Here is a 24,241-nt window from a genome sequence, read left to right on the forward strand (position 1 = left end):
CATGTTATACATAAGGAATATTCTGCTTGACATCCCACAGTGCAATACAGTAGGTCTGAGTGATGTACCCTAGTAGGTCCAGATTACTGGACCAGTTATTGGGACACCAGTCTCGACACACATAAGTACTTTTGTAGTACAATACTGCAATATTGATCTGATGACCAAATTTAGCAATAGCCCCATCCCATAATCTCTCTCTCTCTCTCTCTCACACACACACACAAACACACACACACACACACACACACAGTGTGAATGTGTGAACACCAGGTGTCCTCAGTTGCAAATGAAACACCAAAAGGAGCAAAGAAGCACGCTGAGTTTTTCATTATAAAGTATGTTTATTATAGTTTATTATGCTCCATGTACAAATATGCCATCTTCACACAAATAAAAGTCTTCATATAGAAATAAATATATGTCTTAAAAAAAATACAACTTTGCATTAAATATAATATGTAAAGTAAACATCATGATATCAAAATATTCCCTAGCAAATTTCATACATCACCTTGTCCTTGCAGGTTAAAAATATTGTTTCAGAATACTGCTTTTTTAATTATAAAAATGGGATAATGGCTTTTATAAATCTGTCTGTATTTAAAAAGTGCCAATATAATCCTACAGCAATAGTAACATTTGTTGTGTTTTAAACTACACAGGTGTTTTCCTTCATTGACAAATAGTTTTTACAATGTCTTCCTCCACACACACACTACACTATACTGTCTTTACTGATATATAATTTCCAGTTAGTGATGAGAGACCTTCCAGTCAAACAAAGGACTTAAATTTAGGAAATCTTCTTCAAACTTATTGATCCTTTTGTTTGGAGGCTTACATTAAGTACACCTTCTAGTGGTCTCCAGGTTGCATGTAAGATTATTGCTTCTTTATCTTGTTCCCAAACCTGCACTGACTCAGTAGTAATTTCTTTGAAGAGAGTGACAGTAATCTTCTTAGTCTTTGTGCTTCTGGGATTGCTAATGATTCTGAGGTTGGTTCACTTGACCCGTGAATAGCACAGCACCTGTGGAATTAAACAGAGAATTCAGAATAAACAACAAGAAACTGTTAACAAAATCCCATTCACAAAAACTCTACAACAAAACTGACCTGTTGGCTTGTGCTGTACAAGGAAGAGGAATGGACGGTTCAAAATATGCTCTGTTATGGCCATGCGAGAGTAGATGATGACACCTAAAGAGATACACGTAAGTGTTAAGTGTGACCTTCTTTATCAGTTCGTATATTTAAAGAAGCAACACAACTATTTTAGGTGGAAATTATCTGTACCTCCAGCAGAAGATCCTTTGGTTCCCTCTTCATTCACCTCAAACTTTACTCGCTGTAAAATCTTTGATACATACAATGGCTCATCAGCTGAGGGTGAAAAAGAAAATAAATCATTAATAGCAAATAATAAATATATGAAATGTATGAAGAGTATGTTTTTCTTTACTTACTAGTAATGCGGGAGAAATCAGCCTCAGTCTGACTGAAGATTTTGCCAAGACCCAGTTTACTCAGTGCTGACTTCAGATCGACTTCTGTGTCTAAGGAAAACCTGGACATAGCATTGACACAAACACCAGTATTAGGCTTACATAATGTAAACCCGAAAGAGTTACCTGTGGTATAATGTGTTTATTTTACCTGGGAATCACCAGCTCTCGGTTAACCTTCCTCAACTGCTCTCTCCATTCTTGGATTTTGTTGCTGCTCAGCTCTCCGGTTAGGGCAGAAAGTGGTACATCCCTCTCAAATGACGATACAATGAGCATGCTCAGTGAGTCCCCTGCGTATGGCACCTCAATAACATCATATTCAATGCCGTCCTGTGTAACAAACTCACCTGGGTGGAGAGAGATATGAAAGCAATATTTAAAACAATGTTGGCTGGATGTTACTTAGAACTAACAAGTCCATTCATTTGTTCATTCACTTATTTAACCATCTATCCACATTAAATCATACATTCATATGTACGTTTTTCATTACATCTTTCGTACTCACCGTAGTTGAACTTCTGTGTTGATCTCATCATTGACACTGACACTGCACTGCCATTAGCTGTGTGGAAGGTCGCCTCTGCAGTCAGCCTAGGGTCAAAAGGGTTCTTCCAAAGCCCATGGAAGTGGAGGGCATTCAACAGCAACAAACGTGTCTGGTCACTCAGCACTCCAGGTTGTAGGAAATTTGGGATCATGCCTAAACAAAAAAAGGAGAGGAAGAAGGAGAAATTCAAGACTTGTACAGACTTATTTTATGGGTTTCATGAGAATTACACATTCATACACATATCAACTATACTTTCACACTTATAAAATGCTTTAGAATGAACCTCAGACTTCTGAGAATATCGGTTTCTAAGAGTTATTTGAAGGTACTTAAAATAAACACCCAATCCTGCTCCCAAATTCTCACCACACACACAAACACACCTCCAGTGTTGTCTGACATCCAGGAGTTGATGACCTCCAGGGCACTGTCAGGATGACTGAAGTCCACCTGGTGTGGCACACTCTGAAATGCCTTTAATAGGCTACGTCGGAAGATTTTCTCCAAGACTACCTTCCTGTCTACCATTATGGCACTCGCCACTTCCACTCCTTCTTCACTGGCCAGGTCTCTCTGAAGAAGCCTCTGTTGACGTGACATTCCACGATCTGTACATGTAAGGAAGTGTAGGAAGTTAGAGAAATGCATAAAATTATTTCCCTACTACATTCACAAATTGATCATATTTTAGACTGCTGTCTTGATTCCTACCTCGCAGAGAGTAGCCCATGTGTTGTTTGAGAGTCTGAAAAGTGGCACCCTTGGCTCCCAGCTGAGCCATCCCCAGCATTGAGGAGATGCCATAAGGAGACAGAATGAGATTTTGATGTGGATGGGATTGGGCAGCTTCTGAAAACACACGTAGTCCAAAATCTGTCTGCTGCTTCTGTAGGAGGTTACCCAGAGCTGACCCACAAAAGGTGAGAATCACCAGTACACACAGTCTCTGCATCCTGCTTTGAGAGAAATAGCATATGATATTTAGATTTTAGCTAATTGCAGGACTAATAATAAATTCAAACAAACAAAGAAATAAGGTCCATTGAAAGCTGACTATTGCTCCTACATATAAATCCACAGAGCAACCGGTATGATTAAGAATAATCTTAGTATTTTATAACACTAATTAGATTATTTCAACATATTAAAACAAATGAAAACTGCTAAAACCTCAAGGAAAATTTAAGTGCATACATATGTTTGCTCTCCACTGGGCTACAATACACACAGTTTAAATGCCATGCTTTCATTTGGCTGCCTTGACTCACCTTTCTTTTTCTCAAAAGGTTCATTCATAACTGTCTGGAAATACACTGGGCCAGTTACATGAGCCATTCTTGTAATGGAAAGAAAGTGCTTTCTGTTGCAAGCCTAAGTATTGCAACTTTCCACAGTGGACATAAAGCACTTTTCTCTATATTGCTTTTTTACTAAAAATTTCAATTTCTACATCTCGGTGACAATGTGGTTTTGGTTCACTGAAGTTGTTGGTCACATGAGCTTGGCTATTAATTCAAAACACCTTGTTCAGATATCAGTTAAAGTTTTATAATACATCAGATTCAAATTTCAGTAGTAATCATTAGTGCTTTAAACATTACCATAAACACCAACATAGATAAACTATATGTAGATAAAATTTAATTCTCTGTGTGTGTTACCAAACAAGTCAGCTTCATAATACTAAGTGTAAGCTGGTTTCCCTTTCCTATCATTCATTAACTGACTGGCTAGAAAAGTAAATATAGCAATACGAGTAGGTTGAAGCATTTTAAAATGTGCAAAAATGTAGATAACAAAGCTTACTTCCAAACAAAACATTGTATGCAAACCAAAATCATTACCTGAGTAGGTTTTGTAGGCTCTTCCAATGAGTTAACCTTGCAGACTGTTCTTCTGGATCTGCCTGTCAAGCATGAGCTGAGTCTCAGCAAATTTCTTCAGTATTTAAAGGACACAGAACTCCGCCCCCAAGCTAACGGAAGTTGTGAAGTCATATCTGTCTGTCTTTCCAGTCTGCCCCATACCTCCTCCCTGCTTTCACTTCACACAGACATGAAAAAAATTGTGTGTAGACTAAAAAAAAAACCTGAGTCATATGCATTGCACTAAAGATTCACTGAGGCCAAGGATTTGGCAAAATGTCAAAGTCAGTGGATCTTTTGCGTGTGCTTCCTAATTTAGTTCCTAAATAGTTCACGACATTCACTCAATATGTTAAACTACACACAGCACGTCTTGATGCCAGACATTGTCAGCATTGTCTTGATGCCAGACAGGGGAAAGTATCCCTCAGACTTTAGACTTACATAGTCATATATTACTTGGAAGCAGACACATATAAGATGGGAAACAGATTTAAGAGCATGTTTTACACATGATTTTAATGTGTATTAACAGTATTCCAATTAAACTAGCCTTTGACATCATTATCTATTCTTATATGTCATTAAGATGAGAGATCATACTGAAAAGAAACACAATAAGTTTCTGTCTCAAACTCATTTCACTGACTGGATCCTCCAGTGAATGTGACACACTATACTATTATAGTTTGTACTAGAGAACAAGCATTCCAGGGCACATGCTCATGAGAGGCCTGAGTTCGCTTAGATGACTGAGCGTCTGGTGACACAATGATGAGAAAAACAGGAGAGATATAAAGTGGAGACAGTTGTGGTGTCACATTTTGAGCAACCATGGATGGCATAATAATTTGGCAGTGACTCAATATTCTTGTCTATACCTGGAGATGAGAATTATGAGTAGAGGATAAAGCCAAACTCTTGAAGAGTATAATGACATCAAATAATTTAAAATAAAAGGAAATGCTTTTCCTAAAGGTATTACAACACAAGTTAATAATTAAATGGTTGAGTGTTACACTTTTATTAGAACTGCTTGTTAGAGCAGACACTCTTGACAAAGCACACCAACAATAAAATTAGTAACACTCTAAACAAGTGTTGTCACACAAATTTCAGATGTCTACATGAGCTTCATATCACATTCATTTCCTTTCCATGTAATTGTTAAGCTATTTTTAGTTTATGTACACAGCATTTCCTAAATTAGCAGCATTCCATATCGCAAATGGAAATGTAGACCACAGATTCGGACCCCAGTGAGATCACCCACCTATTTCACATTACAGACAAACATGGGAACTCACTTTAGCTGATGACTCATTGTAACCATATGAGCCAAAAACCAAGGGGATTTTGGAAAATCCATTAACTCAAGCCATTCTGGAGCAAACACAGAATCCTTTTATGCCGTTTACAACTATGACATCTTTTCAGTTTTACTAGCTCATTACATTGTTTAAGGTCTATCGCATACAGCACACAGCAAGTTTAACTAACATTACTTTTGTCAGCAGTAACAATTTTGGTGTCTAGGAAAAAAGCAATTCTGAAAGTACTCAGATTTGTTTCCAGTATTTACCCAAATTATACATGTTTGTCCAATAACTGTTAATTGCTGGAATATTAATACGTAGAATGATGTAGTCCTACTGTGCCCTGCGATGGGTTGGCACCCCATCCAGGGTGTCCCCCACCTTGTGTGCTGAGTCTGCTGGGATAGGCTCCAGGCTCCCCGTGACCCTGTGTAGGATAAGCGGTACAGAATACCATTTTTGTTTGCTTTCATCTTTTCGTTTGATCCTATGTGACATAGTAGCTATCAGCTATCAGTTAAGTTCTAATAAATTACTGAAATAAACAGTGATAATACACACTAATGCAATAGTCTGTATAATTTTTGCTATTTATATCTGCAAAAAAAAACCCATTAAAACAGTAAAATGATATTGGGTAAGAAATGACATGCAAAAGCTGAAGTAAGAGAAAGTAGAAGCAGTGTGGATGTGTGTCCAAGGCTATGAAAGAGAGTAGGAACTGCCTTCTATGTGTGCCATCAGACCTCTGACCCCAACTGTGAACGTGACAGAAGGTAAGATCTGTGTCAACTGATGATGACTCTACACTTCCACTTTTAGTGAAAACACACCACAAAGTTTAAAAAAGGCGGAACCTCATACAACTGTTTTTTGCGCAAATGGAGTTATCTGTAGATTTTTAAAAATGCATAAATGGCACTTTGATTATACTTGATTAAACACAATTTGAAGCTTCTAATGTGTGACAAGTATCAAGAGACATCCAAATGCTAAGACACTTTTGATATCATTTGAACCTAGAGTAAAATCATCAACTATTCACCTGGGACCTTAGGCCAATACACTCAGCACCCAGTAACACAGAATTGCTCAGTAATTCCAAAGTTTCTTAATGCTTAATCAGATTTAAAGCATGCAGTTATTGTCAAAATATTCAGCACAGGATGTGACCAACGGGGCAAAAGAATGGAAAAAAGGGGGAAAACATTTCATGTGTCTTCCACTCAGAAACAAAGAATGTTATTTGAAATTCTTATGTTAGCTTTAAGATAGTGAGAGTGTTTAAAAATATGTGGAAAAATTTACAGAGATCAGGAAAACAAACAAACCAGAATTTTATAGCACACCTCAGTGCATGTTTCACATTTTCTTGATTCAATGAGTTCAACCAAACAACAGTGAGACGGAAATGTGCAGTAGCTGTCAAGACTAAAAAGCATCTGTTACTATGCGAATGGAGTGCTTTTATGCAAAAGACATATGCAAAAGAATATGTAAAAGAAATATTTCTATTGTCTCATATGAATGTATTACTCCTACCATATTGAGGCCTATATTTATAACCCTCAGTCTTATAAATATAAAATTTGGAGGCTGTGGGCTGGATGTTAACTCTGGCAACGTGTTTCAGTTCAAAGTAAAATTCTTGTTTAGGACATAATTTCTTCAAGATTTCAACACAAATTTTTGATCTCGGTGAAGGATAACAAGGCAAAAGTTGTTTAATCTACTTTCATTTACTTTGTTTCAATGACGGTCGTCTAATGGCGCATGACGGGTGTTGACACCATCACTTAATGTGGTGGAAAAGGATTAGTTCAGCAACTAAAACAGTTATATGGGTGACTGGATGTCCTTAAGGGTACAGATTGTATGAACTTGTTTTGTGGTTGAAGTGACTAAGGCAAGAGGTTGCACATACTGTACACTGAAGTCCATATCTCTCCCTCATCTACACATACATGAACACACCAGACCTTAGACAGACAGCTAGAGGTGAGTAACACATTACATCTACTTTTTTTGTTCTGTTTGGAATGTAGTTTTAGAGAACCTGTAATTTATATATGCAATTCTTTTCCATATAAAGTGTCCAGGAAACTTACAATTCATTATCACTGGAACTCATTCAACACATTCTCTCTAAGCCATGAAGTTACATTTCATAGGAAAAAAACTTCTCAACTCTGTGAATACTACAATTAGACATATATTCTGTGCCAACACAAATATTTACAGGTTTTGTCTACACTGTGATTCACAGACCTTTGAAATGAATTAGAGTGTGTAAACTCATTATGAGTGTGTAAATGTGTGTGTTGCCCTGTAATCCCATTAAGGGTGTGTTCCTGGGATAGGGTCTGGATCTCTGCAACACTGACAAGAAAAAAGTGTTTATCAAAAATGGTTGAATGAATGTGAACTCATGACGCTGGATTTCCCTCTGGATTATAATAATATAATAATTATAAAAATATAAGTTATTTCTGATTAACCTGGTTATGCCTACATTTACTTGTGATTCTCATGTTTATTTGAATAAAGTACTTTGTTGTTTGAGTTGACCCAAGCAGGAGCGACACCTGGTTCTACTTATTTATCTGTCATCTTGGTCTTCAATCAATTTCTAGTTGTGGCTTCTATTTGGCTGGAATGAAAAACTGCCGCCACATCAGCCCTTTGTGGATATGTTTGGACACCTCTGTATAAGTTATTACAACACTCTCAAGTATTTTTCCAACACATCTGACTACACAAGCATATAGTATTGGCTAGCATTAAACATAATGATTGGGTAAAAAAGGACCTTGCTACCATTCCCCCTAATCAAAGCACAGTCAGTTGCACACGTGTCATTAGAAGCCACCACATGGCATTTATATGCAAGAGAAAATACATACAAACATATCTGGTCAGCAGTATGCTTTTGTTGATGGTACTGTTTTGGCAAAGTACTCCAGCACATCGAATGAAATGAAAAATGGTCACTGAGGCAATAGTTTAAAAGATAATAGCTTCAAATTAAAGCTGACTTCCTTCACTTTACTCTCCTAGCCTTTGTTTCTTTCAAAACTAATGGCTTAGGAAGCTAACAAAACCTTGTGCTACTTTCCTGGTGCACATGAAGTGGGCTCTCTGCACAGGCCCAACAACTTCCAGACAGTTACATAACTTTCTTTGCTCTGTGTTGTCTAGACATGCACCTTGGAGACACACTGAGCCAAGGTACACACCCTGTCCACAAATACAAAATACCTGTGAAAACATTTTCCAATATAAAGCAGATCTAACAGCATTAGATCATTTTTTGCATAATCAATTTTAACACAGTTTCTAGTTTTTAACACAGTTTGTGTTTTTGTGTGTGTGTGTGTGTGTGTGTGTTTCCCTGACAACGGGCTAGCATTGCCAGAACCACGTCAACTCCATGTCCTTGTATAATAAATATTACCCTGTCATAGTTTGAAGGGAAGTTAAGTAAATATTAAATCTTTCAGGAAAGTAACTAAAAGGCATTTGACTTCCTGTCTGGATGGTTTTGGAACATGTACTGCATTGCCAATAGTGTGTTTCTAGCTTACACATGGCCAAGTATCTCACATATTTATTATGTGTCTCAGAATAAAAAGAGATATATGCAGAGATATATTCATAAGAGTTTATGTTATGCTTCACTAAACATCCATCTGTTGGTCATTAGCTCCAAAAAAAAAAAAAAAGCATTTGTTTCTGCATTACAATCATGTCCAATCTCATTCACACAAGACTAATGATACAATGTGAAAGCAGGAGTAACTTCATAACACCCCTTCTACACCATGCTTAGATCAACCTATAGCTGGAAGGCGAGTGGGAGCCACAGTGGGAGAACTGTCTATAATAATATTTCATTTAAATTCATCACCACCACTTACATGTACTGTATTCAGGAGACAAGAAATATATTCTCAAACTAGTACAAATAGGCCACAACAATAAATAAATGAATAAATAAATAAAAAAAAAAAAGGCAGGCAGTGACTCAGCAGTCCAGACAGCCAAGGGTAGGTGGGTACGTGGGAGATGGCCCGCTTTTGACTTTGTTTGCAATCATCAGTGTTTTTAATCTGATGTGCAGCTATTGGGATCCAGTGGTGGGAATTTCTATGCGGTCTATATTTAATCTATGCAAAACCCACCTAGATGAATTTATTCAGCCTGTTACCTTCTTCCCTTTTTGACCTACATATACACTATATAGCCAAAACACACAACCACACAACAAACAAACATGTCACATGGAGTACAAACACTTCTGAATAGTTTATAATAGTTTAGTTTGGTTTGAAGCATATATAACGTAAAACGTGATCCAAATTCTATTGTATCATCATATTTCTTTGGCAACTCTCACTAAACAGCAAATCCCATTAGCAAGTCACAGAACCTTTGTACCACAAAACATTCTGTATCTTTATTTGCATGTTGCCCAGTAAACAATGACTATTGACTCATAATCAGCCAATCTCTAATTTGTAAGCATTCTAACTGTGTGTACTACTGAAATGCGTGCTCAGATTTCCCAGTTTCCAAGGGTGATGCTTTCACAAACACACTGTGTTATGACTGTGTAATGTGAATGGTATTCCTACAGATGCTTCATGCCCTGCTTCAAAACAAACTATAAACAAAGAGGACACAATGTTCCAGCTCCATATCAAAGGGCTTCCTGAGGCAAGGAAAACTTGAATATCTTTTTTTTGAGCAAATCAACACAAGATGTGAGACTTAGCCTTAAAAGATTTAATGTTGGGCATGTGAACATACAACACAGTGACCCAGGGCCATTTATAGAACATATTAGATCATGTCTAATAAATGTAAATATAGCATGAATTCAGGTATGTAGCAGCATTTATTCTGTGGCTGGATAAGTGAAAGTCAAAGCTCACATCACTAAACCCTTGCAGTGGAGCTGCTTGATAGAAATAGCATGACCTAATTCATGTGATATCAAATAAGGGGTGTGGTCACCATCAAACAGAGAGTTGACCCCAAAAATCTTGAGGTCAGAAAAATGCCTTGACTTTTGTGTTTCCTCATAAAATTATGAAATTGCTATGACTAGCATGCACATGTTTATGATGCAAATATGTATAAGATGTACTACTGTAACAAAAATAAGCATAAAGTTCATTAAAATCATGTACATATGTTTATAATTTAATCACTTTCATGATTCAGATTAACTGGAACAGTCTTAAAATACAATTAAAGAGAGAGGAAAATAATCTGAACCTTAATAATGTAGACTGGGAAATATAGAACTTTAATTAGGCCTACTACCGTATATGCAGAGATTTCTGTTGTGTGTACGGTGTACATATAATTAAATGTTAATTTTCTCTTAGTATTGTTCTGTTTACTGTGATTTTTACTCTTATCTGTTCATCTTGAATTTTAGAAAGATTCGTTATGAATTTGGAAGATTGAAGATTTTCTAAACCCTTTTGTTGTTATTGCTAAAAAAATGAATTATTATTGAATGTTACTTAGAGCAACTACTTAATATATAGTCAATTTTACTTAGTCTGCTGTGTTCATACAATAATAGCTATCCACGATTCCTTCAATCTTGACAAGAGCCCAATCCCAGGTGAAGAGAAGCAGCCCATAAAATGATGCTGCCACCACCATGCTTCACTGTGGGTATGGTGTTCTTTGGGTGATAAGCTGTCTTGATTTTGCACCAACTATATCTTTTAGAATTATGGCCAAAAAAATTCTACTTTGCTCTCATCAGACCATAACACGTTTTGTTACATGGTTTGGGGTGATTTATGTGGGCTTGAATTTTTTTTTTTTCGTGAGAAAGGCCTTCTGTCCAATCATCCTACCCCATAGCCCAGCCATGTAAAGAATACGAGAGACTGCCATATTCAGGGAGTGACCAGTAGTTGCGAGATATTCCTGGAGCACCTTTACTATTGCTTTAGGTCTCTTGGCAGCCTTGCTGATAAGTTTTTGTCTTGTCCTTTCATCAATTTTGGAGGGACATCATGTTCATTGTAATGTAACTGTGGTGTCCCATTTTCTCCACTTGTTGATGACAGCCTTCATGGTGTTCCATGGTACATCTAATGTTTTGGAAATTCTTTTATACCCCTCTCCTGATTGATACCTTTCAACAGAGAGATCCTGTACATGCTTTGTAAGCTCTTTGTGGATTGTAGCTTCAGCAGTTGGATAAAACCAAAAAGATGTCAAGAAAATCTTAGACAAACACCTGATTTTTATTTGGGGTTAACCAGATCACTTTATTGATGACTGCTGTATGATCAATAAAGTGATCTGATTAACCCCAATGAAAGATCAGATTTTGAAGGTGACTGGTCATGTCTGAGTCATATGCCCATGCACACTTGTGTAACCGGGTTTTTTCTTTGTTTTTCGCTTGAATTTTGGTGGTCGTTATACCACATTAAAGGTATAAAAAGATCTGACGTGATTTATCTTGGTTTCATTTTTCCTTCCAAAACCTGCAATTGTAACAGGGATGTGTAGACTTTTATATCTACTGTATGTTGTATTTTTTCATAAGTGGATAGTGTGTGCTCTAAACATTTTAACTGGAGTTTTAAATAATCAGTGTAAACCTGAACACCCTTGTTCATTCTCATTTATGACGCAGTTCTGGCTCCTGCTTTTCCATGTGTTTTCCCATTCTCCCATAAAACTCTATCCTGTGAGTCATTCCCACAGTCCATATACTCCAGTTCATATATAAATGCTTATCCAGATAGCCAAGCTTATATAATAGCAGTTCCACAAGACAGATATAGTATTGCACTGAAAAGCATTAGAGAAATGGTATTATGGTAGTATAAATCCAATACTAATTAATGGGTGAAATAGTACAAATAGTACATGTTTCTGGAACAACGTTCCTTTTAACCAGCCACCGGCATCTGACATCTTCAGTACATGTATCCTATTGTTCCCATTCCTGAGCTGGTTAAATTCTCTTAAAATATATCATCTTCTATCCAGGAAAGTCCTTAATTCAGCTCTGCATTCCATTCTTTCTTTGTTCTTTCTTCATGTACTTCAGTGTGTTTATGTTCATTTTTAACAAAACCTGCAGCTACATTATGGTATATCTCCCTGGAAAACAGCAGGAGGGAACTTTCTGAAGGACTCAGCTAACTTTAGGTAATTATACAAACTAAATAAATACTTGTTTGGGCGTAAATTGTTGTCTGCATCTAACATAATTTTATTGTAAGTTTAATGTCATTTTATTTTTAATTTTATGAACTGAATGCCGAGCTACACAATAATTTTTCTGTCTAGAATCTCACTGGTGTGTGGGGAACATTTAAGCATCTCAGAAGTGGGAGGAGTCTGAGGCACACGCTGATGACATTAGTGGTAGTGGTTGGATGAAGCAATGCTGTTCCAGGAAAAATAAAGTGAAGTTGATCCAGTAACGTGTCCAAAACCACATTCACCAGTATGAATGTACAAACCAATCATGAGTCAACTACTATTTAAATTTTAGTTGTGTAGCTTTTCTTATCTCGTATTGGGGCCTAGGGTGGATTCCTTCAATGACTGTGTCAGTGATTGACTCTGCTTAACTGCGTAATGTAATTTTAGAATTCAGTAACATCTGGGCTTTTGAAACTAGCTTAACATTTCAGGGGTGTCACTTGTTTTGTGTTATACAGGCTTCTGGCACATCATAAACTGTTTTGAACTGGTTAATAAACAGAGTAACAACACAGATATCAAGCAAAAAAAAGAAGGGGGGTATTTTGTTGGTTAAAAAACACATTTTGTCCTCAGCCAAATGTGCTGATCTAAATTATACTGTAATTTCATTAAAGAAATACAAGTACAGTAACAGCAGTTTTTAATCTAATTTCAGAAGAAATTATGTTTCACAAGACATCTTTCACAAAAACTATGTCATGAAGTCATGATTATGAGCAGTCATGCATTTCCTTGAAACGTTATCATTCTGAGTTCATTCTGGGTATCATTCAAGAATCTACAGATGAGTAGTAAATCAGACATGATACATACATACATAGCAACCTAAAGGGCTCTTCTTTTCTTCTGGGGAACCCTTAATAAGGTTCTCTTTCAAAATAATTTCCAAACAGAACTCATATAAGAACTTAAGAGCTCCCAACTGTACAAAGAAACCATGAGGAGCTCATGTTTTTAAGAGTGTATAGGCAAAGAAAGTACTGTGATAAAACACTGTGACATTTAGACTCAAGTCGTACTGTATTCCTAACACAAAAACTATATAATGCAATGTTTGGCTAAATCTAATAAAAGAGTTACAGCAAGCTCCTGTATTAGACTTCAGTAGAACAATTAAGAGTTGAATCTCTGACAGATGGTTTATTCCAGAAAATCTCAATGAGATCATTTAGAGATATGGAATCTACTGCTCATCTATTCCAGAAAGACAGACAGACAGACAGACAGACAGACAGAAAGAAAGAAAGAAAGAAAGAAAGAAAGAAAGAAAGAAAGAACTGTGCAGTAACATTTTTCATTTGATTTAAGACCACAAACATTTCCAGAAATTGCTCTGCTAACTGATGTTGTTTGAAGGTGTTTTTACAGGAAGCTCCCATGTGATTAACAATGCTTGAATTTCAGAGTTCCATCACATCCTGAACATCCTGTCCACCTCCAATGTTGTTTATGGCCTATATTTTATTATGAGTCATTAGCCAAAGAATAGTGGCTGACTTGTAATGGGGCCAAAATTTTGTTCCAAAACGTTGGCTATTGCTCTTCCTTTAAATTATTTGAGATGATTTGACTTATTGCAGTCTGAGATTAAGGGGTTTGTGAGATTAAAATGCTTTCAAAGGGAAAGGTTGAAACACACACACACACACACACACAAATTCCTGACTGCTGCTTTCCTTCTTAATAGAGGTTTCATCAATAACAATGTGTGTGTGTGTTTGTGTGAGTGTGGCCCCACCTCACAACTTACAGGACTTAAAGGATCTACTTCTAATGTCTTGGTGCCAGATACCACAGCACACCTTCAGAGGTCTTGTGGAGTCCTCTGACTTGTACCACCAAAACAGCTCTTGACAGGTCATTGATGTTTTGGTGGCACAAGGGGGATCCACACAATATTAGGCAGATGGTTTTAATGTTTATATATCCAGTCAAAGGTTTATGATCACTGTATATTAATATTTTTAGTTAAACTTCAATAAATACGTTCAACTTAAAAACTATGGAATTAGAAAATAAAAGTAAGAAACATGGGGATTTAGTGGTTAGCACTCTTGCCTCACACCTCCAGGGCTCGGGTTTCGATTTCTGCCTCCGCCCTGTGTGTGCACAGTTTGAATGTTCTCCCCATGCTTTGGGGGCTTCCTCCCCAAGGCCAAAGATGTAGCTTGCTGTAGCTTGATTGGCATCATCTGTGAGTGTGTGTGCAGTTGTGCCCCAAGTCTCCTGGGATAGGCTCCAGGCTCCCTGGATAAGTGTGTAGGATAGGCAGTACAGAGAATGGATGGATGGAAGTAAGAAATATGTATAAATGAACTGAGGAATGTTTCACTTCAAAATATTTCCTTTTATTTTATTGGAAAAACCACCTACACTATATGCCCAAAAGTATGTGGACATCTGACCATCAGAGCCATATGTGGTTTTCCCCAAACTGCTGCCACAACATTCAAAGCACACAATTTATATAGGATGTGATTGTATGCTGTAGCATTACAGTTTCTCTTCACTGGAACTAAGAGGCTCAATCCTGTTCCAGCATGACAATGCCTCTGTGCACAAAGCGAGCTCCCTGAAGACATGGTGTGTGAAAGTTGGAGTGGAAGAACTTGAGTGTCCTGCACAGAGCCCTGACCTCAACCCCACTGAACACCTTTGGGATGAACTGGAACACCAGCTGAACCCCAGACCTCCTCACCCAACATCAGTGCCTGACCTCACTAAAGCTCTTGTAGCTGAACAATCACAAATCCCCACAGCTAAGCTCCAAAATCTAGTGGAAAGCCTTCCCAGAAGAGTGGATGTTATTATAACAGGAAAATGGGGACTAAATCTGGAATGAGATGTTCAGCAAGCACATATGGGTGTGATGGTGTCAGGTGTCCACAAACTTTTGTCAATATGTGCAGATCTTGATAGAAAAGGGGTATCTGGATGATTAGGTGCACGACATTTGAAAAGCAATGAGTAAGTCTTTAATATATAAAGATTTAGGTATGTGGAGGAACCTGAAGGGCATACATACATACATACATACATACATACATACAAGTTATTCTGACTGATCATGTTTATCCTATGGTGAAACATTTCTGTGACTTCAAGAATTCATTAAATATTATCATTCCTTTGTTGGCCAGAAATCTAAGCAGTTACACTGTAAGATGTAGGTCTCTAATATTTAATGATGTCAATATACCACTGTCACCACTTCACCACTCAGTCCACACCTTTTAGAATCCTTGAAATATGATTTCTTTTGATCAAGTATAGACATATAGACAAATTATTAAACTCCTAAAAGGCCCAGAACAGTTTAAACTCACATCATCATGAATCCCTCAACCCTACCAAAATCCATGGAAAAACATGAGTCATAAGAAATAAAGGGTGTTCCAATTCACCCTGTAACCTAGGGTGTTCCAATTCATCTCAAAGGTGTTCAGTGGGGTTTACATCAGGGATCTATACAGGCCACTACATCACTACCTGCCATCTAACATATATCAGCCATTCCCTGGTCATTTTCAGTGAGGCTATGCCACTGTAGCCTCAGATTCCTGTTCATGTTTGAAGTGGAGTGGAGGAGTGGAGCCCATATGGTCTTCTGCTGTTGTAGCTCATCCGCCTCAAGGTTTGACATTTGAGCTCTAAGATGCTTTTCTGCTCATCACAGTAAAGAGTGGTTATTTGAGTTACCATTGCCTTTCTTTCAGCTCATACCAGTCTGGCCATTCTCCTTGAAACATTAAAATATTTTTCCATGCTACTATAAGCTAGTGAACACAACCACTATCAGACAAAGCCTTCACGTCAGTTATCATTTTTAATTACAATGTTGCTGCCACTATGTGGCTGAGAAGGGAACAACAGAATAATAAATCCACCCAATAGGGCACTAGTTACATGTATTCAACAAATCAGAAATCAATCAATCAGTCAGTCAGTCAGTCAGTCAATCAGAGTGTTACTATAATTGGTGTTATATCATTATTTATCTCACCACACCTAACGTTTATTAGGATCACTATTTTAAAATAGCTAGATGGCTGTGTTGTGGACACACGATTAAAACTGTAGGCAGCAAGATAGCAGGTAGTTAGTAATTTGTATCTATTTCTGACTGAATAGCACACTTTGTTTGACTGTGCATTACATTTCAAATAACCTTTAATAGTCCTTAAGGTTATTTGAACGTAAACGTTGAACCTATTTTTGAACCTAAGGATTCAAAACCTATATTTGAACCTAAAGGTTCAAATAACCTTTGGCCCATTAGAACGACGACACGCGTGATGCGTGTTCATGATACTCTGATTTAACCCTATACCCGCGGCGCCGTGGCTTAGTTGGTTAAAGCGCCTGTCTAGTAAACAGGAGATCCTGGGTTCGAATCCCAGCGGTGCCTTTTCAGCAGCACCATTAATCTCCCTCAGTCCTGTCCCTCATCTTGTAATGTGAATACTAGTCGTATTATGACGTCACGTTGAGCAGTGTTACTGTGCGCCACCCTGCAAGGGTTAGTTCCTTCCTCAAAGTTAGCATTTGGTTCCACTTTGGCTCTTATTTCATAACGTTCTGGGAGCATTTATTTTGGTTAACATCGAAAGAGCAGTTCCCAAAGCGTTTTAAAGGAACTTTAAAACAAGGTTCTCTCATGGTTATATGACAACTGACAAAGAACTTTCACCAAAGGTACTTTTAGGTACAATTTTTGTAACTACAAAAACTAATTCTGGGAACATTTTTGTAAAGTTTTCGTACGCTTTTGAAGTTTGCCAAATTGATTTTAAGTTTTTTTTATAGACAAACTACAAATTATATATATATATATATATATATATATATATATATATATATATATATATATATATATCCTGCAAGACTGCCCAGAGAGTTACAACAATGTTTGTGTAACTAGTGAATTTTTAGTCAACCATACAGCAAAATGCATAAAATTTTAAACATTTTCACTCATGAAATAGGAGTTGTATAAACACCGTTAGCTGTAAAATGTAAGTAAAATTAAAACAGAAACTGAATTGAGTATTTTTTAAAATTTCTTTTAATGTATATGGCCGAGTTATCTATAACCATAATAAAGGTAAGATCATGTAAAATGGTAGAGAAAACGTTTAATGAGATGCTCACTCTATTATATAAATGGTACCCCCTGCTGTGTTGGTTTTGTGGCACTGAGCCCTGAGTAGTTCAAGTTGCTAAACTGGCATCAGTCTCTAATACCAGTAGTCAGAAAGTACTAATTTGACACAGTAACTCAAATATAGTAATAAGCTACTACATTCATTTTCAATTGAAGGGTGCATAGTAAATGCCTTCACTGATCTAATTATATATGTTTAAGTTGTGGTTTTTCCACCTGTTGTCCTTGCAGATTCTGCACCATCCACTCTGTCTCACTGAGTACATTATAGTTGTAGGTTTTATAGTTGAGCATATCCCGGGTACGGAAAACCTTGTTGGACTCATACAGATTGCTCCAGTAGCGAGGAAGGGGCTGGAAGCCACCCAAGTGGGCTAAATGGTCATTATAGGCCCACTGTTCAGAGTCCAGTTTGAGGATGTGTCGGGTGGCGACACCACGAGCTCGACAAGCAGCCACGTCCAGCTCAAAATCCTTTTCCATTTCTTCACGTGAGGGGAGGGAGAACGAACCATCCAGCACAGAGATGGCAAACTGAGACTGAAAGAGTAAGAGCAGAGAAAGGAGGAGAGGGGGAAAGAGTAGCAAGAGAACAGAAAGTAAAATGTGATAAAATCAATCAAAAATCAGAATGACAGAGTCTAGTGCAAACAAAACTTAAAACTGAAAACATAAGTTATTTTTACACTCTTAATAGCCTTCTAAGCCATACTTCATATACCACTTAATTTAGACTGTAGTTAAGATGTTGAAGAGTCACATTTGGTCATTGATCGGTGTTCCATGCTTCAAAAATTATGTGAGTTTTGATCTGCATTAGTACTGACATAGACACTTGAGACACTCAGTATTTAAAACCCTTTTTTTTTATTTGGATAAAGCCTTCAAGCAGAACACTGCTCAAAGGTGAAATAAGTGAGGGTATATGAGACTCACCTGTATGTGGAAGTGTGGAAAGGGACATATGGCTCTGCAGATGCCTACAATGAAGAGTGATGGATAGGCAGGAGGTATCAGAAACTTGTAGAGAGGATAGACCAAGTGCTCTTTCACCTGCACTCCGATTTGCTCATTCAGAAAAGGGAAGACAAAGTTGTAGCCTGTGCAGAGCAAAAACACCTCTGGCTCTGCTTGCTTCCCATCCTGAAATTCCAGAGTGCCATCCTCCAGCACTTTGCTTACTGGAGGAGCCTGTTCCACTCCCTGGGGCATGGGGCAAGTCAGGGGCTTCTGACCATGACTTAGGATCACCTGATTGGAGGATATATAGTCTGTCACACAATGTGGTTGAATCTTAGTTTTATAAACATGTGCATTCTTGAAATTTCTAAAGAAATGAACAATTAATACACGTGAAACCACATTAAAATGCTCATATATGCCTTGCTACAATAACATGGCAGAGATGGACAGATGAAAGAATGCAGTGAAAGACCTTAGCATTGACGTTGGCGAGTTCCATAGCAATGTCCAGCCCAGAAAGACCAGCACCGAGCACCAGCACTGACTTGTCTGCGAAGGGCTCTGCACTCCGATAATCATGGCTATGCATCAACATACCTGTCAAAAATCAACATATCATACATAAATCCTAGTCTCCAAAAAATGTATTTGGCTACCCTTCATGAATTGTACATGAAATAATTTTAAAATACACATCTCCCAAAAGACAGAATAAGCCGAAATTAATGAACATGGACTCTGAACAGTTTCGTTTTTTTGTTTATACAAGTTCCAGACATTCTATTTCCAGAGTAGACTCAACCCCGCAAATAAACAGAAGCTTTTAAAGTACAACATTAATCAAACAATTGCTAGGCTCATGTGCTTTATTGACTCTATATTGACATTACATAAGCTACAAAGCTATGGTGGCATACTCAGACTTTCCTCAAATCCTTGTCTATTGCACTTCTAAGAACTGATCAAAGGCCCATTAGTCTTACGTAATATGATACGACTTCATGGACATGGCTTCAAATTATAAAAGCTTTGAGCAGAATTTCTGATTGGTGATTAACTGGCCATGTGTCAATCCAAAAACTCGCATAGGCAAAGATAGCAACTGACACTGATAAATGAACAGGTACCAAAATCCAACATAAACAGATGTTAACATTACATAACAGGCAGGTACACATACCTTTGAACTTCTTCAGTCCAGGTATATCAGGGATGTACGGGTCAAAGAAATGTCTAGGATTTAAAATCAGTAGAAAACAAATAGGTATTTTAGTCTCACTCTGATTTTAAAAATTTGCTACAATAGTTAGCCAAATAATGGCTCATTCAGCCTTCATATTTAACAATATATGACAGTTGGCTGTTTGTTATAAAATATGGACTAACAACACATGTACAGTTTTGTTCACAAGCACAATTTTGTTTGAACAGGACTACAGCAGATAAGTCTTCTGAGCCATTTTACTTGATAAGCTGAAAACTGATCAACCTTTGCTCTAAAACTATCTGAATGTCTGACATGACTACAACAATGCCACAACCATTTTAGCACTCATCTAGGATCCATTCTCATTTGTTGACAACTTTATCTGACTCATACCTCATATCTTCATAAAAAATTGACACATATTCTTATCTTGTAATCTTTTTCTAGCGCTAAAGAAAATATATTGTATTTCAGAAAACATTGGTTAATTATCATTTGTCTTATAATCTAAATCATTGTCTATTCTAAACAATTTTAGCACACATAGGTTCGGTATACCTTTAGGCACGTCATAAGTGTAAAAAGGTTATACACACCCATTGCACACCATAACAGCATCAAAGCGCTCTGTGATGGATTTGCTCCGGTCCACACTATCACTGCTGGTGATGTCCCATGCCAAACCTTTCCAGCCACTCTTCACGTTTACTGGGTCCACTGCGTCCACATTCGTGCCAAACTGAAAAGGGGATTTCAGAAGTGCAAGTATGTATACAGTTTACACAGTCACTGAACAGATTATACATAACTTTTTTTTTTGTATTAAATACTGCAATAGAAATGCAAGCAGTTCTGCACCTTGCTTGTAGGATGGACTTAATGTGGAACAGGGCAATAAAATCATCAATTAAATAAACCATTATATGATTTATAAATTTTATGCTTGCTTGGCACATTTGGCACACATAGAATGGCTGGCAAAGGTTGTGCTGAACTCATACCCTGATGTGGTCCCAAAGGCGGAAATGATCACAGTACTGCTCGATGTACTTGCGCACTTCTGTATGATGGACAAACGAAGGAAGATGCTTTGCGAAGGGGAAATCAGGAAATGACATGACCTCTTTGGGAATATTGGTTCTGCCAAATGGGGAAAATAATGACCGTTTACTAACAGAAAGTATTCAAAACATGCACAACACATAAAGGCCAATTTGCAAATGTGACAGGGGGAAATGATGATGCAATATGTAGACATCTAGATACGGTTCTAGGAGACAACAGTGTGACCTCGGGGTGGCACAGAGTGAAAAAAAAGTGAAATCTTCTAGAGAAGATTTCATGAATCATATGTAACTTGTGTCGATGTAAATGAACACTGTAGAGCTACGGGTTTTTTTTTTTGGCAAATTCCTTCAGTATTAAGAAATATTGAGAAGGTATAATGGAAAAACTATGAATGTCATTATGTGGCTAGTTATTTTCAATAAATAAACCCCACCCCCCACCACCTGTGTCGAACGTGTGTCGAAAAACATACTGAGACAACACTAGAGGTCATTCACCTGAGGTCCCTGTACATGCTGCTGTGGATAGGCAGGCCGTTGTCATAGCGGCCCACGCGCTCTTCGTAAACCCACGTGCCGCCCACGTGCTTGGTGATCTCGAACATCACCGGCGGTGCGAACAGGTCCTGGCGCGCGAGGAGGTGACGTGCGGCGCACAGCCCCGCCGCCCCTGCGCCCACCACGGCCACGCGCAGCTTCTGCAAGCCAGCCATGATCCTACACACATGATCGAGGGGAAAAAAACACCCTGCTCATGTGACGAATTTGCATTGCAATACACAATTGCGCGGACACAGATTACAATTTTAAGCCACTTAGAAAAGTAATCAAACACTGATAAGGTGTCTATGCCATGGCATCATGCTATCACTTTACACGGATTACCCGAGGCTTAAAGTAGTCTAATACAATTTATAGAATTAATTACAGGGCACATTTTGGACCTTTTTTGGTCATCCAAATGCTAATTTGGATTTAAATACTAATAAGTGCTTAACTAGTCCTGGAGAAGTAACAAAATCATTCAGTCCATGCATGCATGCTCAGGAAAGTAGAAAGGATTACAGTTTGTTCTGATCAATATTTATACTTTTTATTAACATTCGCTGCATATAGTGATATACCAATATGCAACTCATTGCATATTAAAATATGTTATTAATCAGGCTGCAAACTATTTTACTGCCTATTAGTAACAATCACTAACAAATATTAACAATTATTAACGTGTTGCACAATTCTATATGTTGTCTATAAGTCTATATTTTACAAAATTATGGCCAAAAGCCGTTCCTCATAAACAGATTCACATGAGATTATTCTGGCTACTTACTATAACACAAGCCAGTGGAAGCTACTACTCCAGTCCAACATGAGCCCCGGAGCTGAGGAGGAGGAGGAGGAGGGAAAACGCTCAGCTATATTTAAGCACTTTGGCCTCTACCCAAATACCTCAACGCTTAAGACTAATTAACCCTTTAATAGACAGTCTGTCTGATTGTCTGATAATTAGGGCCAGCTCTAATACCAAATCCAACAGCCATCTTACAGTAAATGAAAATGGTTTTCAACACTGGCTCTGATCTGGCTTTTCTGTGTGTACGGTAAGTCTGCTTACTGTAGGCGAAAGAGAAGCGGTGACTGCTAAAAATGAAAATGCAATGAAAACATTAGATTTAAATATTAAATTAAGCTGCAATAAAAATTTTAAATTTAGTTGAAGTTGAAACTTTGAATTGAATAAACTCAAGAAACTGCTTAAAGTTTACAGCAAGTTTAGTTGTTATTTTTCCCTTTCTGTTTGTGCAACTATTAGGTTATTCTTTTCCACTACACTGCATTAGTATTATATTAATCTTACATTGCCTTTGGTGTACTCAGCAGCTGGGCCAGCTGGACACTGTAAAAATGTTGTAATTTATTTAACAGCACTGCGCATGCGGGCACTGACTGGTTTTTGAAGAAATAGATCAACATGACTAACAGCCTTGCCTATCATTATCTTTAAACTTGCTGCACTTAATTACAGTTAAATGAGTAACTGAAATATATGACAGACAAAGTTCCTTTGCTGTTTCAGGTAAATGCTCCTGGCGGCTCTTTTACTGTAGCCTGTTGTAGCCTATTGTGTTTTTACAATACAGTCCCAGTGGTGTTACTGTACAGTACAGAAAAGCCCTTTGATATAGTATAATCTATTCTGATAATTATAGATAACAATATATTGCTGTGTGTAAGCACTTTGTCGAAATAAAAAAAAAGGACAGCAAAGGTTATTGTTCACACGGTTACCTAAAGATGATTCTGTTACTGGCACAGGCCTATATTTAAATATTATATTGGTTTGAAATCAGGTCACGGAATTCTTTACAGTGCAATGGAGATACTGCAGGTAGCTTTATTTATTTATTTATTTATTTATTGTTATTATTATTATTATTAGTTAGCCGAGTGTAAATATAGGGTGTTGGAACAAATTCCACATTTGCCCCAACACGACACATTTTTGCAATCCTCAGTGCGTCGAGTATCAGCCATTTCGGATTAAACCTAGGTGTAAACGGGTTCTCTGTAACACTGGTGATCTTTTGTGTCAGAAAGCTGTACCAAGAGCACCTTCAACAAAACGCATCAAACCGCTGCGAGCAGGGTTCGAACCTGCGCGGGGAGACCCCATTGGATTTCAAGTCCAACGCCTTAACCACTCGGCCATCGCAGCTGAGCGGATACAAAGCCACTGCAACTGCAGCTTTAAGTACTCTGATAAGTACTCTAACACCTGACTACCAGCTCTGGGATTAATGATTTAACCCTTCGTTACGTTTTTGCTGTGAATTATTGACAATACTTCATTAAGTGTTTGCATCAGTATGTAATTCGAGTCTAAAATAAACTCCATAAAATACATTAGCAGAAAATACACACCGCATTGGGTTCAACACAAACTAATGAGGCACCGAACAACCAGAGCGATATATAAATATAAGTGGCTAAAAAAAGCATGATTTTGGTCAAAGCTTACTTGGTCAATACCTACTGTTTTCTGCCAGGGGTGTTACACTGAAATCTTTAAATACGAAAACTTGTTACCCATTATTGAGGGCGCTTTTGATTGGTTAATATTATCACGTGGATTATCTACGTCACGCGGCCAAAACAATTTATCTTCATCTTCTTCATCTTTTCTTAATAAGTAACTTAAAACGATAGATGTTTTAGTGTGAATTTATATATGTTTTATTTAATGCTAACATTAAGAAGTTTCTTATGGTTATCATGTTGATCTTACTATAACTGTATCAGTGTATTAAAATACTTTTATAGACATCTTAGTTAAA

The 24,241-nt window shown here is 37.5% G+C and overlaps 2 protein-coding genes and 2 non-coding genes across 5 annotated transcripts; 1 reads left to right on the forward strand and 3 right to left on the reverse strand.

Annotated features, from left to right (window-relative positions):
• Positions 1-324: 324 nt before the first annotated feature.
• On the reverse strand, positions 325-4,058 carry serpine1 (serpin peptidase inhibitor, clade E (nexin, plasminogen activator inhibitor type 1), member 1). 2 transcript variants are annotated; one of them, XM_026936054.3, is made up of 9 exons: positions 3,909-4,058; positions 2,776-3,017; positions 2,448-2,672; positions 2,020-2,214; positions 1,660-1,858; positions 1,470-1,570; positions 1,300-1,386; positions 1,120-1,203; positions 325-1,033 (listed from the first exon to the last, which is right to left on the reverse strand). In XM_026936054.3, exons 2-9 carry the CDS (start codon positions 3,014-3,016, stop codon positions 987-989), a joined length of 1,179 nt encoding a protein of 392 aa, XP_026791855.1. In that variant the 5' UTR covers position 3,017; positions 3,909-4,058; the 3' UTR covers positions 325-986. The 2 variants fall into 2 exon arrangements, with proteins under 2 accessions (XP_026791855.1, XP_026791856.1); XM_026936055.3 differs by having other exon boundaries at positions 2,776-3,020; positions 3,909-4,056.
• Positions 4,059-16,309: 12,251 nt separating this feature from the next.
• Positions 16,310-22,377, reverse strand: zgc:77439 (uncharacterized protein LOC378987 homolog). Its single transcript, XM_026936046.3, has 8 exons — positions 22,237-22,377; positions 21,402-21,620; positions 20,838-20,976; positions 20,433-20,575; positions 19,810-19,862; positions 19,102-19,226; positions 18,603-18,917; positions 16,310-18,206 (listed from the first exon to the last, which is right to left on the reverse strand). The coding sequence occupies exons 2-8, from the start codon at positions 21,614-21,616 to the stop codon at positions 17,853-17,855; spliced, it is 1,344 nt and encodes a 447-aa protein (XP_026791847.3). The 5' UTR covers positions 21,617-21,620; positions 22,237-22,377; the 3' UTR covers positions 16,310-17,852.
• On the forward strand, positions 16,837-16,910 carry trnat-agu (transfer RNA threonine (anticodon AGU)). Its single transcript has one exon. It is a non-coding gene; the product is annotated as a tRNA-Thr (tRNA).
• A 1,163-nt stretch (positions 22,378-23,540) lies between the features above and the next one.
• On the reverse strand, positions 23,541-23,622 carry trnas-uga (transfer RNA serine (anticodon UGA)). Its single transcript has one exon. It is a non-coding gene; the product is annotated as a tRNA-Ser (tRNA).
• Positions 23,623-24,241: the final 619 nt, after the last annotated feature.

The sequence above is a fragment of the Pangasianodon hypophthalmus genome, chromosome 4, assembly GCF_027358585.1.
Source record: "Pangasianodon hypophthalmus isolate fPanHyp1 chromosome 4, fPanHyp1.pri, whole genome shotgun sequence".
NCBI lineage: Eukaryota > Metazoa > Chordata > Actinopteri > Siluriformes > Pangasiidae > Pangasianodon > Pangasianodon hypophthalmus.

Coding starts and splice junctions, on each gene's coding strand:
- zgc:77439 (XM_026936046.3), bottom strand. CDS start 21,616: ATGGCTGGCTTGCAGAAGCTGCGCGTGGCCGTGGTGGGCGCAGGGGCG. Junction 19,863..20,432: donor GCTGTTATGGTGTGCAATGG/GTGTGTATAACC, acceptor TTTAAATCCTAG/ACATTTCTTTGACCCGTACA. Junction 19,227..19,809: donor TGGACTGAAGAAGTTCAAAG/GTATGTGTACCT, acceptor GATTTTTGACAG/GTATGTTGATGCATAGCCAT.
- serpine1 (XM_026936054.3), bottom strand. CDS start 3,016: ATGCAGAGACTGTGTGTACTGGTGATTCTCACCTTTTGTGGGTCAGCT. Junction 1,387..1,469: donor TGATTTCTCCCGCATTACTA/GTAAGTAAAGAA, acceptor TTTCACCCTCAG/CTGATGAGCCATTGTATGTA. Junction 1,204..1,299: donor CAAAGGATCTTCTGCTGGAG/GTACAGATAATT, acceptor GTATCTCTTTAG/GTGTCATCATCTACTCTCGC.